Consider the following 14,838-nt stretch of genomic DNA (forward strand, 5'->3'; position numbering starts at 1 on the left):
GTGAAGTAGATCTGTTCAATTTTAGAGCACTGTCTTCTTTTGCGTACATTCTGTAAACAGCTATACAAGTTCCTTTTGTGTTACTTTTTTGTGCAGCTTTAAATATTTCTGCTAAAACATCATGTTATGCATTGTATTTTGCATTATTTCCAAAATGTCATTGCTTTCACCGTCAACTATATGTGTTTCTGATTCACCTCTGAAATTTTTTCTGATGGACATATGCAATAAAGTTAAATCATTTACCAGGATATAAAGACTATACAAATGACTGGCAGCTAAAAACAAAATAAGAAAGAAAGGATGCAACAGTTATGGTATTATCAGAATGGAAGGTAGTTGCAATTATAAATGCAGCAAAAATCATAATGTGAAATGTTTTCTAAACATGGTTACAAAGCAATTTCATTTTTGCATTACAAAATTTTGGTGTCAATGGCCAAGCAAGTAGGACTGAATACATTGCACATAGCTGCAATTCAACTTAATGCTTAATGCTTTAGAAATGAATGACTAACAGTGAATCATACCTGACTAGCAAGTGATGCAGGCAAACGACCAGGCCAGTTCCTGATGCGTTCTCGCATATTTGAAACAGCGTGCAGTGACATGTTCTCATACATCTGTTGAAAAAGAGAGTACATGTTTGTAAGACACCAGAATAAACTGATAGAAAATTAACAATATGAATATGTAGTATAATTCGGTCCTCTACTCAAGAGATGTTACATGTCAACAGCTGGAACATGGTCTCCCAGTAACATGCTCATTGCACGGTGTTTTTGAATAGTATAATAAGCTTGTGGGAAAGGTGAGGGTTGAATCATAGGGTAAAAACAAGGCAGAGTATTCCCAAGAATGTAAGTCATACAATGTGCTGCAAGTGAGTTATGTGCTACACCATTACTAGATGAGATGCTCAAAATGTTCACAATGAGAAACAATGCAAGCATGGCAATATCTCAATATGGAGCAGTAGCCCATTCATTCATACATACATTTTGTTCTATAACACTACTCAGAGAGATCTGGGATCTGTCTAACAGCTGTACTGCAGTACAAGGTCACTTATCTTAACAACCAGAGTACTGTGCAACATACTTTTTATGCACCTCACACACAGAATTCAAATTAATACGGGGGCAGGTTAATCTCATAGACACAGATGCTTGATATGTCTTGGGACAGAGTTAAAAAAATCATTTACACCCAGGGTTATTCTAAATGATGGATCCATTTTCAAAAATTAATATGTATTCAAGAAGATATCCGGTGATCACAGGCCCTGCAGACCATGCAATGCTTCCACAAACTGCCTCCATTCCTTCCTGCCTTGTGCCTGGTTCCTCCAGGTGTCTTCAGTCCCCAGGACTGCACGGTCCTTCACCAGGTCGTCTATCCAGCGCTGTCTTGGTCATCCAATGGGGCTTTTGGTTTCCCCTCTAGTGTCATCCTCGCCTGTCTTCAATCTATCATATGGGCTACATGGTCCACCCATTACATTATTTTGCACTTTATCTTCTGTAGGATAGTTGGTTGTCACATCAGAAGGTAGAATTCCTCATTTTTCCTCCTCCTCCATTCTCTAAAACTGGTCCCCATACCTTCCTCATTACTCTTCTTTCACATATTAATAGTTTTTCCTTTTCTCGCTTAGTCATGCTCTATGTTTCTGAACCGTACATTACTGCTGGGCTTATCACTGTGTTGTAGATTCACTGATCTTAGTGTTCACTGAGATGTATTCAAGTACAAATCCAAAATGAACAAGCTTTATACCAATGAAAAGAGGAAATTACAAAGATTTTGGCGGGTGGCAGTGGGTGATGCTTTCAGAAGCAGCCGGTAGAGTTTGCATGGCAATAGGGCCATCATTCAGTTTCACTGTCAGTGGTGAGTGAGACGATGACTGTGGAGCAGTAGGTTTTCTGCTTTCTCGAGTTCGTGAAAAGTGAGTTGCAAATTGCAATGCAGCGGGCATTTCGTACCAAATTCGGTATTCAACCACCAACTTGCAAAAGAAGTAGCCATTGATTTAAGCAATTTAAAAAGACTGGGAGTGTGTGCAAAGGAAAAAAGCACAGGCTGACAGCTGTGTGTCAGAGGATGATGTCCAACTGTTTCAAGAAAGTTTTGTGTGCAGTTCCAGTATGTCTACCAATAGAGCCAGTCAAGAACTTTGAATACCCCAACCAACTGTATGGAAAGTTCTGAGATGGCATTTGCTGTACAAGCCCTAGCGATTACAACTTGTGCAGGCTTTCAACCCCAATGACAAAGAGAACCGTCTAGCATTTTGTGGTTATGTGCTAGCAAAGAAAGAGGATGACACATTTCTATACCGTGTAATTTTTAGCGATTAAGCGACATTCCACTTTAGTGGAAAAGTCAACAGTCACAATGTTCACATATGGGGTTTGGAAAATCCACATGCACCATTACAACACGAAAGAGACTCACCAAAGATCAACGTGTTCTGTGCCACATCTCTTGCAGAACAAACTGTAATGGCAATCACGTACCTGAAAATGTTGGAACAATGGCTGTTCCCTCAAGTTATGGAAGATTCCCAGGACTTCATTTTCCAACAGTATGAAGCTCCACCCCATTGGCTCTATGATGTATGAGGTTTATGAATGACTCCCGTCCTCAGTGGAGGATCGGTCACAGAGGACTTCAGGACCTGGCTCTGCACTTCTGGCCACTGAGATCTGATCTCACACCCTGTGGCTATTTCGTATGTGGTTATGTGAAGGAAGCTGTTCATGTTCCGCCTCTATCAACCACTCTGAATGATCTGTGGCACCGGATCATTACTGCCATGCACTCAGTAACAACAGATATGCTTTTGCATGAATGGGACGAGTTTGACTACCGCGTTGATGTTTGTCTTGCAGCCAACAGTGGTCACATTGAACATTCATAACATTTCCAATTATTAAATAATAATTAAAAACTAATTAATTACAGATTATTAACGATTATTAAATTTATTAAATTGATACCAAACATTACGAAAAAAAAACTTTGAAACTTCCTCTTTTCATTGGTGTAAAGCTCGTTCATTTTGAATTTTGTACTTGAATAAATACAATAACTCTGTACATTGGGCCTTAATGTGAATGAACCACAAGAAATCTGCCTACATTAATTTTTGATTGAATTAAGTAGGCCAGTAGTTTATTATTTTATTGCTGTTATTATTGTTTTTACCCATCGCCCCAAATAACATGAGAGCTGATAAGATATGGAATGGTCAGTATCTTTTTTATAAAATTTAAGATAACAAATATTCACAATACTACTCTTAGCTGAAACAATGGAAGCATTCTGGTCATAATGGAGACAATACCTCAGTGGAATATTTGCTCTGAAACACCAATCCTTTGACGATGTGCTGAAAAACAAAATGTGCAACTTTGCAGCATTACGCTACATTGACCATTACTCATTACTGGATACATAAATCACCACAGCTGCTTGTGGAGTTATTTTCATAACTAAGCAAGTACCAGCACCTCAGTCAAAGAATATGACATTTAACTTGCTTCGAGCAAGAGCATCAAATTATCAACCACATGCTACACATATGCATTAATTTGGCCTACTCTGAGAATCCAATAATCAATAACAAATAATTAGAAAGACTTCATGAACAATGGGCAAGTGTTGTGGGTGTATATCAATACATCAAAACACAAGACTCCATCAGCTGAGTCTATTTTGATATTAAAAATAACAAGAGTGAACTAATACATCTATCAAAAGTGGTGACAATTTACATGGCTGTACTCCCAGCCACTGACAGAGCACTACATTTTCACGTGATTATAGCTGCTGACCATCTTGTCAAATTCATGGACTTGCTCTCCACAGTGAAAGCAGTTACTCAATTAATAATGAGAAAAAGGAGATATTACCTTACATAGCAAATAGCTGCTGCTGTAATGGGTTGTATCAAATTGTGTGGATCAAGAGTCATGGTGGGATTGTGGAGGAATAAAAAAAAATAAGCTGTTGGCTAAGGACATGACGACTACTCATGTATAAGGGCAATACATTCCCGTGGAATAACTCATTGCTATGGTTACAGGCTTGGCCAGAAAGGACTGAAACAGGGCATGAAAGATTGAAGATTTACTCCATGATACCCAGTAAAAGTGAATCCACCAGCATTTACCAAAGGTGCATTGGTATGCTGCTTAAGTGGTTCTGAACTGCAACTCATCTGACATAGGTACTGCGAGACAGTTTGGGAGAATCATTACTGGGTTGAAATTCAACCAAGGTTGCCACTGAGAACACCTTTACAGACTCGACCTCATACAATTCTCATATTGCGACTGTGGGGAGCTTGAGGACATTGATCACATCATCTCCAGCTGACCTCAATACATAGGGAAATCCAACTGGTTGAATATGGAACCAATCCGCATGCACCAAACACTTACTTCTCATGCATCATCCTGTTTATGAAGAACTCAGATATTTGTAAATTATTAGTGGCACTTGTTTTAGAAGCTGGAATTAAATTGCAACTGTTAAGTTTGGGGTTGTGTGTGTGTGTGTGTGTGTGTGTGTGTGTGTGTGTGTGTGTGTGTGTGTGTGTGTGTGTGTGTCTGTGTGTAAAGTTGTTCTTTCACACAGATGGAAATCTTATTGTGTCTGTGTATATGCGGATGGATATGTGTGTGTGTGCGAGTTATACCTGTCCTTTTTTCCCCCTAAGGTAAGTCTTTCCGCTCCCGGGATTGGAATGAATCCTTACCCTCTCCCTTAAAACCCAAATCCTTTCGTCTTTCCCTCTCCTTCCCTCTTTCCTGATGAGGCAACCATTGGTTGCGAAAGCTTGAATTTTGTGTGTATGTTTGTGTTTGTTTGTGTGTCTATCGACCTGCCAGCGCTTTTGTTTGGTAAGTCTCATCATCTTTGTTTATATATATATACACACACACACAACGTTTGTGTGTCTATCGACCTGCCAGCACTTTCATTTGGTAAGTCACATCATCTTTGTTTTATATATATAAAAAACCCGGCATTTATTTATAGCTGTGCCCAAGACTTCATATGTGTGGAATTAATTTTAAGTTATAATGTTTCTCTGTATGCAATGTTTGAAGTAGTATGTTTGGGGACACGAACGCACGACTTGTTTGCTTCACTAACACAGGAGAGAGCCACATAGAGCTGGCCATGCGAAAAGCAACTGACACTATGGTTCACACCCACAACATGCAGCATTTGGCCTTATGCTTTGTTTACGATCAAGGCAAACATAAGCTCACTGGGAATAGTACACTTCAAAACGAAAGGGTAAATGGTTTGAGATACAAAATCTCGTTCACCTGGAATACTTCCATCAACATTTCTGCTTCTATGGTATTACATTAGAGGTTATAGAGAAGTCACATTAAGCCTCTATGAGTGAAGGGTTCTGAGGAGTGATATGAGGCATGACACACTCGAACCAGAGCTCCGTAGTGTCTTGCTTATGGAAGGAGTTTACAAACAGTCAGTAAAAGGTTAATGATTAAAATTCTTCTGGGTGTTGTACTGTGTCATTGTAAAAATACTTGATTGATAAACTTAAAGCCAAAGTTTTGACCATATTACAATGAATTTCCTCAGGACAAGACTTGTTTTGATGGAGGAAAGCTGACCATTTATTGCAGACAATCAGTGTCAATACGTCATATTTTTGAAACTTTACTGGCCCTAGAATATAATAGGCTAGTTTTGATGGAAGGGGGAGGGCAGGAAAGAAGCTACTGGTGGGTTAGCCACCTCATCAGTGCTGGTTACAGTGTTTGTGCCCAATGAATCCTCTGCCTTGTAACCAATCGTGGCCCGTTCGTCTGTGATAGCTAGGAGCCAGGATGCAGGAAGTTTGTACCCGTCCCTCAAATTTTTCATTGGTGTGTCCATGACTCTTTTGCCAGCACACAGGCTTTCTGGAACAAGATAGGATGTTCAAAACCAGTGTGGTGTTCCGCTATCATGAATTTATTATGCTGTGCTAATCACACAAAGCATTCATGTTCTACTATTTGTGTGCTAACTGGTCTCCTTGTCTCCCTTATGTATGCCGCTCTGCACTCTCAACATAGTTCATATACTCCTGCAGTATTTACTTTTTTGATTACATCCTTGTGGATACTGTGACTGGATGTTGTGGATCCTGTGACTGCTGCAAGTAATTGGTTAGAAACCTCATTGGCAGAGGGCATTACCTACCCATTGATTGATGTTCCTCACATGTGGTAAGTGCAATGGTAAAAGATTCTCTTCCTTGCCCTGTTCTCTTGTTTCAGTTTGGCTGGCCTTTGTCACCTTTCTTATAATGTCAGTGTCACGACCACTGGCGTGAAACATGTGGTCTAGCTCCCCCAATTCTTCTTTGGTGTTGTTAACCCATCTGGTAAAAGAGATTACTTACACCTATCATTAAAGTACTTCACATCAAGGGGGAAAATATTACAAGCAATTAGATGGAATGCCAATGGGCTCCTCACTCTCCCTGGTCATTATGGACATCTTCACAGAAGATTTTGAGCAACGGCCCCTGTTGCTGGCTACGCTATATAGATGACACATTTGTTATCTGGCCACACGGGGAGGTAGAGTTGAGAAGCCTCCTTCAGAATTTAATCAGCCTGCATAAGAATATACAGGTCATCCACAAAACTGAAAACAAAGGTGTGTTACCATTTTTGGACCTAGAGGTATACTGAACTGCAGATGGTACACTGGAACACAAACTGTACCAGAAGCAAACCCACAAAAATCGGTATCTCCACACAAACAGCCACCATCACCCAGCTCAGAAGTATTCAGTTCTGCACACAATGACTGCCTGTGCATATCAGTTAAGCGTCAGTAACAACTTCAAAGAAGAACTGAGGGAGCTATACCACATGTAGGTCAATTCAAGTGAAGTGATCCAATAAAAATTAAATTGGTTGCTTGACCACTTTTAAATAATATGACTTTTATATGTGATTACCCTATAATTGAGAAGTTCAAAACAGTTTAAAAAAAAAAAAACCTTGCACTGTTACTGAATAGTGGCCATTTTTACTTGCAAGCACACAACGGTTTTTCAATTTGGCAACATTAGCGTTAATTTGAATATCTTTGCACTGAGTTAAGTTACACATTGCAATTGATGTGACTGTTTTTATAAAAGTCTCCTATACAACACTATTACCCAAAATACTCTAAATTCAAAAATAACCTGTCAAAAGACCTCCAAAGTTTGGTATTGAAAATTTAGAAAATCCACTTTTTAGACCTAAAACTAACAACCAAGGAGTGATTTATGAGAGAGTATTTTTTTTTCTCTAACTAGGTATCATAAATTACTAGCCTTATACAGAGCAAGAACACTAACAAATGTTTCCTTAATTTTGAAATTTTGAAAAACTTTATTTTTTGTGAAGTTTGGGGCTTGCTATCTATAGTGAAACTGAATATAAAAATTTGAGTTTTGCTTCTTTTGTACATCTATATGATAGCAAAATCCTGCAAAGATTTCAACATTGATATTTGACTGTGAAAAAAACATGAATTTTTGAAAATTAGGAAATAATTCACACTACAATGCATGTGATCTTATGGCTGTTGCCTAATTCGTGTGTGATACTGTCTACATGTAATCAATTATTACTGCAGTTAAGGTACTGAAATATATGCTAAAACTCAAAAAATACTGAACTAAACATTTATATTACCTTGACAAATTTAAAATGAATATCTACTACTAACATACTTTTGAGATTCGATGCTTTCTAATCCTAGAGATGATTGTTAATAACACATATTTGTTCAGACAGATTTTGTGATATAGAATAAGACCACCCAGTTTCTGTGGTAAGTTCAAGCAATGAAAGCTTCCTTAATACATTTTTCATTGGTATCCAAACTTTATCACTAGTAGATTTATTGAATGACATTCTTGAGCCAGCAGGGTGGTAAAAATGCACAAAAACATAATTGTTTTCCAAACTTATTCTTTCAACCAGTGTAAGCCAGCACTGTCCATCATACACACATTCCACTATGTCATTCAGTGTTAAAACAGAGGTGTAATTTTACTGACACAGTGATCCTTCTAAATTTTGGTTTCTGATATTACATAGAATTGAACTAAGTTTTCTACTATGTCAAGGCATTTGTGGAACTGCCTTGTTCCCTCACTGCTACACCGTTTTCAAATCTGTTTTGAACTGTTGTTTTGATATGAAGAACTACCTCTTTCTTGATGAGAAAATAGATGACGCCTTTAATATTATCCTTAAAAAAGGCATGCATGTCCTCTATTATACGAATTTGGTCTTTGGTCATTCTTTGCAGGCAGACTTTACTCACTTCAGGTTTGTTGTACTTTTTACTCGATTGCATGCATTTTTACCATGGCAAGAAGCAAAAAAATGCCATTCAGCCTCCAACCTGAGCTCTACTTTTGGTTGCAAAGATTTGAAAAATTCTTTTTCTTCTTGTATTGACAACCATTTCCATCTGAAAAGTATATGAGCTTCTCAACTTTAGGCAATTTTTCTTTTATGTAATTTGTTACATACTTTTGAAACACATGGACAACCATATTGTTGTGCTCCAAGTAGTTGCCTAGCATGCAAACTGAAGAAATGCAAACTTAATCTTTCTCATTTTTGAAGTACAGAACAAATGGATGCGTTGTTGTCTGGCCACTAATCTAGGGGTACCCTTGTACATAATCCTGAACCACAAATGTAAAGTTTTCTGCAAAATCAGCTAGCACTATGCATTCAGTTTCATAAAGTTGTGCTCCTTTGCTCTTCAAAAACTTGATTTCAGAAAATACTGTGGGGACTTTTGAGATATTCTAAGTTATCAATTAAAGATTGAAAGTACTCTTCCTGAGGTTTAACCGCTGTTATCATTTCAGCCCTGTCACTTGTGACTCAGTGTTTGAAGATAACACTGTCAGGCATTTCCTCCTCAGATTTGTTAAACAATTCAAGAGCAGTTTCTTTACCAGGGCATTCAACACACAAACTCATCATGCAGTCATAATTGTTAGAGTCACAGACCATTAAATCTAATAACTCTCTGTCGTTAATATGGCTGAGTTTTGCTCCCACGGTCATCAGTTCGACATTTTGATGATATAAAATAAACAACATATGGAGTGTGTTCTTAAGGAGCCATCCAAATTACAACACTTAGGGCAAAGGTCACAAAATTTTAACCTTCCAATTCTGTATTCAAAATGAGCATTTTTTTTTTAAACTGCATTAACTTCATTTACATTTGACAGCATTAGTCATTTCTGCTTTGTTGCTTTAACTCCATTTATATCAACTCTTTTTCTATCTTTGCTACCATGGCACATTCTGTTGTTTCATTGCCTTCAAAAAACTGCAGGATATTTTCAATTGTTTTTTCACTTATACCTACTCCTTTCTTCTTTCCAAAAACTAGTAGAATGCCTTGCTCGTTCACTAATTTTCGAGTCAGTCTAACCAAACGATCAGAAATTGTCAAATCATGAACTGTTTTTTTTCTCTTGTCCAAGAGTCTGGGGGTAAACTAAAAATTTTAACTTTTTCCCCTTTAAGTGTCACTGGACACTTACTTTTTAATTTCTCAATTAAGCTCAAATATTCAGTGTCAGATGATTTTGGAAGAACGTTTTCTTCTTTTTTAGAAATAGTGTTGGTATCAGCTTTATTAAAGCATGATTTTAAGTCTTGTCTAATTTTGTCTGAAATCCATTGTTTCTCACTTTCAATAGCGGCTTTTCTTTTTCCACTACTCAATTTACTTATTTTCAAAGCAGGACCGAGTGAGGTGGTGCAGTTGTTAGCACAATGGACTCGCATTCGGGAGGACGGCGGCTCAATCCTAAGTCCGGTCATCCTGATTTAGGTTTTCCATGATTTCCCTAAATTGCTCCAGGCAAATGTCAGGATGGTACCTTTGAAAGGGAATGGCCAACTCCCTTCCCTAATCCGATGAGGCTGATGACCTCACAGTTTGCTCTCTTCCCCACAAACAAACCCCTCAAAGCAGGAGATACATCTAAATTAAAACAAGAAAAATGCTGTTTGGTAATGGCTTCTTCATTAGAAATATGACATTAACAAAGTTACATGATTCTGGCTCTAGATTTATGATAAATATTTCTGAGTAACAATTTGGGCACAGGGAATCTTTCTAGCTTCAGGATTGCTTCAAGTTTCCAGAAATGAAATTACCTGATATTTCCCTGATTTCTAGACAAGTTTCAGATTTTTTTCCCTGACAAATTCTGATATCTCAAAAATATGTAAGGACTTCTGTATTTGCCGGCCGGTGTGGCCGAGCGGTTCTAGGCGCCACGGTCTGGAAACACGTGACCGCTACGGTCGCAGGTTCGAATCCTGCCTCGGGCATGTATGTGTGTGATGTCCTTAGGTTAGTTAGGTTTAAGTAGTTCTAAGTTATAGGGGACTGATGACCTCAGATGTTAAGTCCCATAGTGCTCAGAGCCATTTGAACCAATTTTTTGAACTTCTGTATTTGTCCCCCGTATGAGCAAATCTTAAGTACTAACATCACATCTTTTCAAATGAAATGTCTTTAGATGGAGAAAGCAAGCCAAATGGTATGTGTGTTTCATTAAACACCACTGTCATTGTTTTGTTAAAAAAAAAAAACACACATTTGGTGACAAAAATACGTGTTTCCTTGGGGTCACAAGACAAATTAAAAATACCTTTAGTGTTTTCATAAATAATCTCAGAAAAAAGTAGGTCTCTTGAAAGAATATAAGGCAGGGAAGAGTTGTGTAAACCAACACTATATGAGACTGCCAATAAAATGTTGGTTCTGCTATGTTTGTTATTGTCGGTTCTTAGTCACTGTGTTACGTCTATTATTTTACAGGTATTGTGTGATTTTTCTTTTGAGAAATATGTGAGTACATAGCGTACAAACTGCCAGTGACCACCACAATTTTTTCTTCTAATTGTCCATACTTTCTAATATATAAACTACTTGTGAAGTGAAAAAATGTACTACAATAAATAGAATGTCTATAAAACATTACTCTCTACAATGTACTTGTGGCGAGACAGTTGCAATTCCTGAAATCCATTGCCCGTGGTCTCTGGCCTGCCGAGGAGTGCCGCAGTCCTGGGTCCTGGGATAAATCATGAAAATCCACCACATTACGCCACACACAGACAAACCCAGCCAGCAGACATATCGGTGAAACTAGAGCCTATTGGCAGCACCTGCAGCACATTAGTGGGAAATGACGGGCTTCATATAGGCAGGCCCGATCCATTAGAGATACCCCAGAAATGGCCTGCGGTCTTGGCCCATCACAGAAATCCACTTGTGGGCCATCTAATCATGTGTCACAGACACCATGTCAATGAAATGAGACTGTGGTGATCAATCCACGCAACAGATAATTTGCGCAAATACTCTGAGAATCAATACTAATGAGGATAGGTAACAACTCACTGTAAAGATGATCAATGAGCCGCAGACAGGCATGTAGAAAAGACAATCACACTCCCACAACTAAATTTTTGGCCATAGTGTTTGTCAGAAAATGAGAGCACACACACATTCACACACTCACTCAAACACATCTTCATGGACACGTGACCACCTTCTTTGGCCACTGCATCAACAATCTCTGAGAATCACATGCAAATAAACCACACCTCACGCCTACCTGCCTCTCGTCGGCAGCTGCTAGGCTAGTGGCAAGAAGTGGTGGCAGCACAGACTGCAAGCTGAGGGGAGTTGTAGGAAGGGAGACTGTAGGAATGAGGTAGTAGGGAAGTGGCATACACACTCAGCTGTCCCCAGCTAGCGACGATGTACATCTCAGTAAACAAACCAGTTCATCTACTGAGACAAAAACAAGACTTTCCAGTGCTTTTTTCAAATTTCCCTGATTTCCCTGACATGTTTGAAATTCCCAGATTTCTAGAACTTGTGGCAACCCTGAGCTTTCATATTAAGTTTCACTTGGGAGGCTGTTTTCCTCACACTTAACAAAGACAAATGTTCAAGTTTTATTTCCCTCAAACCCAAGTTTTATTTTCCTAAAACCTTTAATAACTGGCTTTTTATGAACTATGAGTGAATGCGAGCAATGTTTTCCAAAAATTTGATTGTACTTCAGAATATATTTTTTCTCATGATACTCACATACTGATGATACAAGCTTACTCATAATTTAAACCGAGTTTGAGTATATTCATCAAAATCATTAAAATTTTTTGAAACTGAACTGTAAACTTTTTTTGTAACACACTTCACTTACTATCTGCCCAACAGACTGATGTTCACATACGTTCTTGCATTCCAATTAATCTTCCAAATTTATTTATTATTAGACTTTAAAATTATTTTATTTAACTAAAAATTACACGCATGAAAAAGCACATAAAATACTCTACACTCTCAATGAAGTATGTACATCCACTCTAACAGAGGTTTCTGAACAGACAGACTACAACAGTACCACACCCAGTAAATGCAGTGAGTGCACAGTTCATGTACAGACTTATCACTGACTACTGGGCACTTGTACAAACTTGTTACTCTGTCCACTGAGCTACAGTACACATCTCTCTTGAAGGCTAAACTCATGCACAAAACTGTAGCCTTCTCAACAATAGAGAAATTTCACACATTTATTATTTTACTTTTATCATTTTGAATTGTAATAATGCGCTACTTAATTAGGAATAAACCTAGATGTAAATGGGGATTTTTTAAACATGGATCTAAATCAAAAGCTCTTATTGTTTAATATTTTGTTATTAAAATAAATAATACTAACTGCACATAGGACAATAGGTGTTAACTAAATATAGGCTACAACTAAATTTTATTGCAATGAAACAATAAATCATTTAAATAGGCAACAACCTTAAGATTAGTTGTAGTGTAATGTGAATCATTTCATCATTTTCAAAAATTCATACCTCTGTTCACTGTCAAATACCAATGTTGAAATTTTTACATTGCTTTGCTATCATATAGGTGTACAAAATATGCAAAAGTCAAATTTTTATTTTCAGTCCCACCAGAGATGACTAGCTCCAATCTTTACAAAAAATAAAGATCTACAAAATTTCAAAAATTTATAAAAAATTAAGGAAACATTTGTTAGTGTTCTTGCTCTATATAAGGCTAGTAGTTTATGATATCTAACTAGATAAAAAATATATTCTGATAAATCACTTCTTTGTTGTTATTTTTGGGTCTAAAAATGGATTTTCTAAATTTTCAATTCCAAACTTTGTATGTAATTTTGACTGGTTATTTTTGAATTTAGGGTATTTTGAGTAATAAACAGTGCAGAGATATTCAAATTAACACAAATGTTTCAAAACTGAAAAGCTGTCATGCACTTACAAATAAAAATGCCCACCATTCAGTGCAAGGTGAAATCTTTTTAAAAATGATGTTGAACTTCTCAATCATAGGGCAATCACATATTTAAAAAATCAAAATATTTAAACATGGTGAAGCAACTTTCATTGGATCGCTTCACTTTGATTGGCCCATGTGACCAGGGCCAAACAAAATAAAACAAGTGAATAGGGCAAGGCAGAGAAGCTTCTGTTTTTGCACTTACCATATGTGAAGGTCATCAGTGAATGACTAGCCAATGTCCTCTGTCACCAAGGTTTCTAACCGATTTTCTGCAGCAGCCACAGGATCCACAACATGATAGGTTCAAATGGCTCTGAGCACTATGGGACTTAAAATCTTAGGTCATCAGTCATCTAGAACTTAGAACTACTTAAACCTAACTAACCTAAGGACATCACACACATCCATGCCCGAGGCAGGATTTGAACCTGCGACCGTAGCAGTCCTGCAGTTCCGGACTGTAGCGCCTAGAACCGCACGGCTACCGCAGCCGGCAACATGTCAGGTTCCACCAAGGATGCCGTCAATAAACTAAGTACTGCAGGAATATACAAAATAGGTTGTGAGTGCAGAGCTGCCTACCTAACAGAGACAGGGACACCAGTTATTACAAAGTTAGAAGACCACGAATACCACGTGCAATTAGTACAGCATAATAAATCAGCAGTGGGAGAACACTGCCATGACTGTGGACAGCCTACATTGTCTCAGGAAGCCCGTGTGCTGGCAAATGGGTCATGGACATACCAAACAAAAATTTGGGAGATGGCTGAAATTATTAAGCAGACTCACAACATCAATAAAGAGGGCAGCTGCAAACATCCAGCATCCTGGTTGCCAGCTATCCCAGTTGGAACAGGCCATGCGCAGTCATGAAACAGAAGCCTCATTGTGCATGGATGTGACAGCCTAACAAACAGCTACAGGGAATTTGTCAGTGCATCTCCACACACATGAGGAAGAAATCGTGCCAACCAGAAGCCGTGCACTGACTTGCAGACTGTTGCCAATCACCGACAAGCTGGCTAGCTTCCCAGTGGCTTCTTTCTTACCTTTCCCCTTCTGCTATGACTAGCCTATTATATTCTAGGGCCAATTGAATTTTAAAAAATGTGACATATTGGCACCAATCATCTGCAGTAAACAGAGTCAGCTTATCTCAACCCAACCAGTCTTACCCTGAGAGAGGCCATTGTAAAATTGTCAAAACTTTGTTTTTAAATTCATAGTCAAAGTACTTTACACAATGACTTGATATCACACCTAGAAGAATTTTAATCATCATGACACTGGTTGCAGAATCCTATGTAGTTACTAATGTTCTCGCACCATAGCAGGGCTCGCATCTCATTCTTAACCGAATTCTTGACAATGCATAGTCCACAGTCTTTTAGCCATTCTATTGTA

The 14,838-nt window shown here is 38.1% G+C and overlaps 1 protein-coding gene across 1 annotated transcript in view; it reads right to left on the bottom strand.

Annotated features, from left to right (window-relative positions):
- LOC126106242 (uncharacterized) overlaps positions 1–14,838 on the bottom strand; it is an 81,985-nt gene that overhangs the window by 1,469 nt on the left and 65,678 nt on the right. The window contains exon 5 of the mRNA XM_049912469.1: positions 531–623. Within this exon, the coding sequence (XP_049768426.1) occupies positions 531–623 (93 nt within the window). The remainder of the gene's footprint in view (positions 1–530; positions 624–14,838) is intronic.

This window comes from Schistocerca cancellata, chromosome 10 (genome assembly GCF_023864275.1).
Source record: "Schistocerca cancellata isolate TAMUIC-IGC-003103 chromosome 10, iqSchCanc2.1, whole genome shotgun sequence".
In the NCBI taxonomy this organism is placed as follows: Eukaryota; Metazoa; Arthropoda; class Insecta; order Orthoptera; family Acrididae; genus Schistocerca; species Schistocerca cancellata.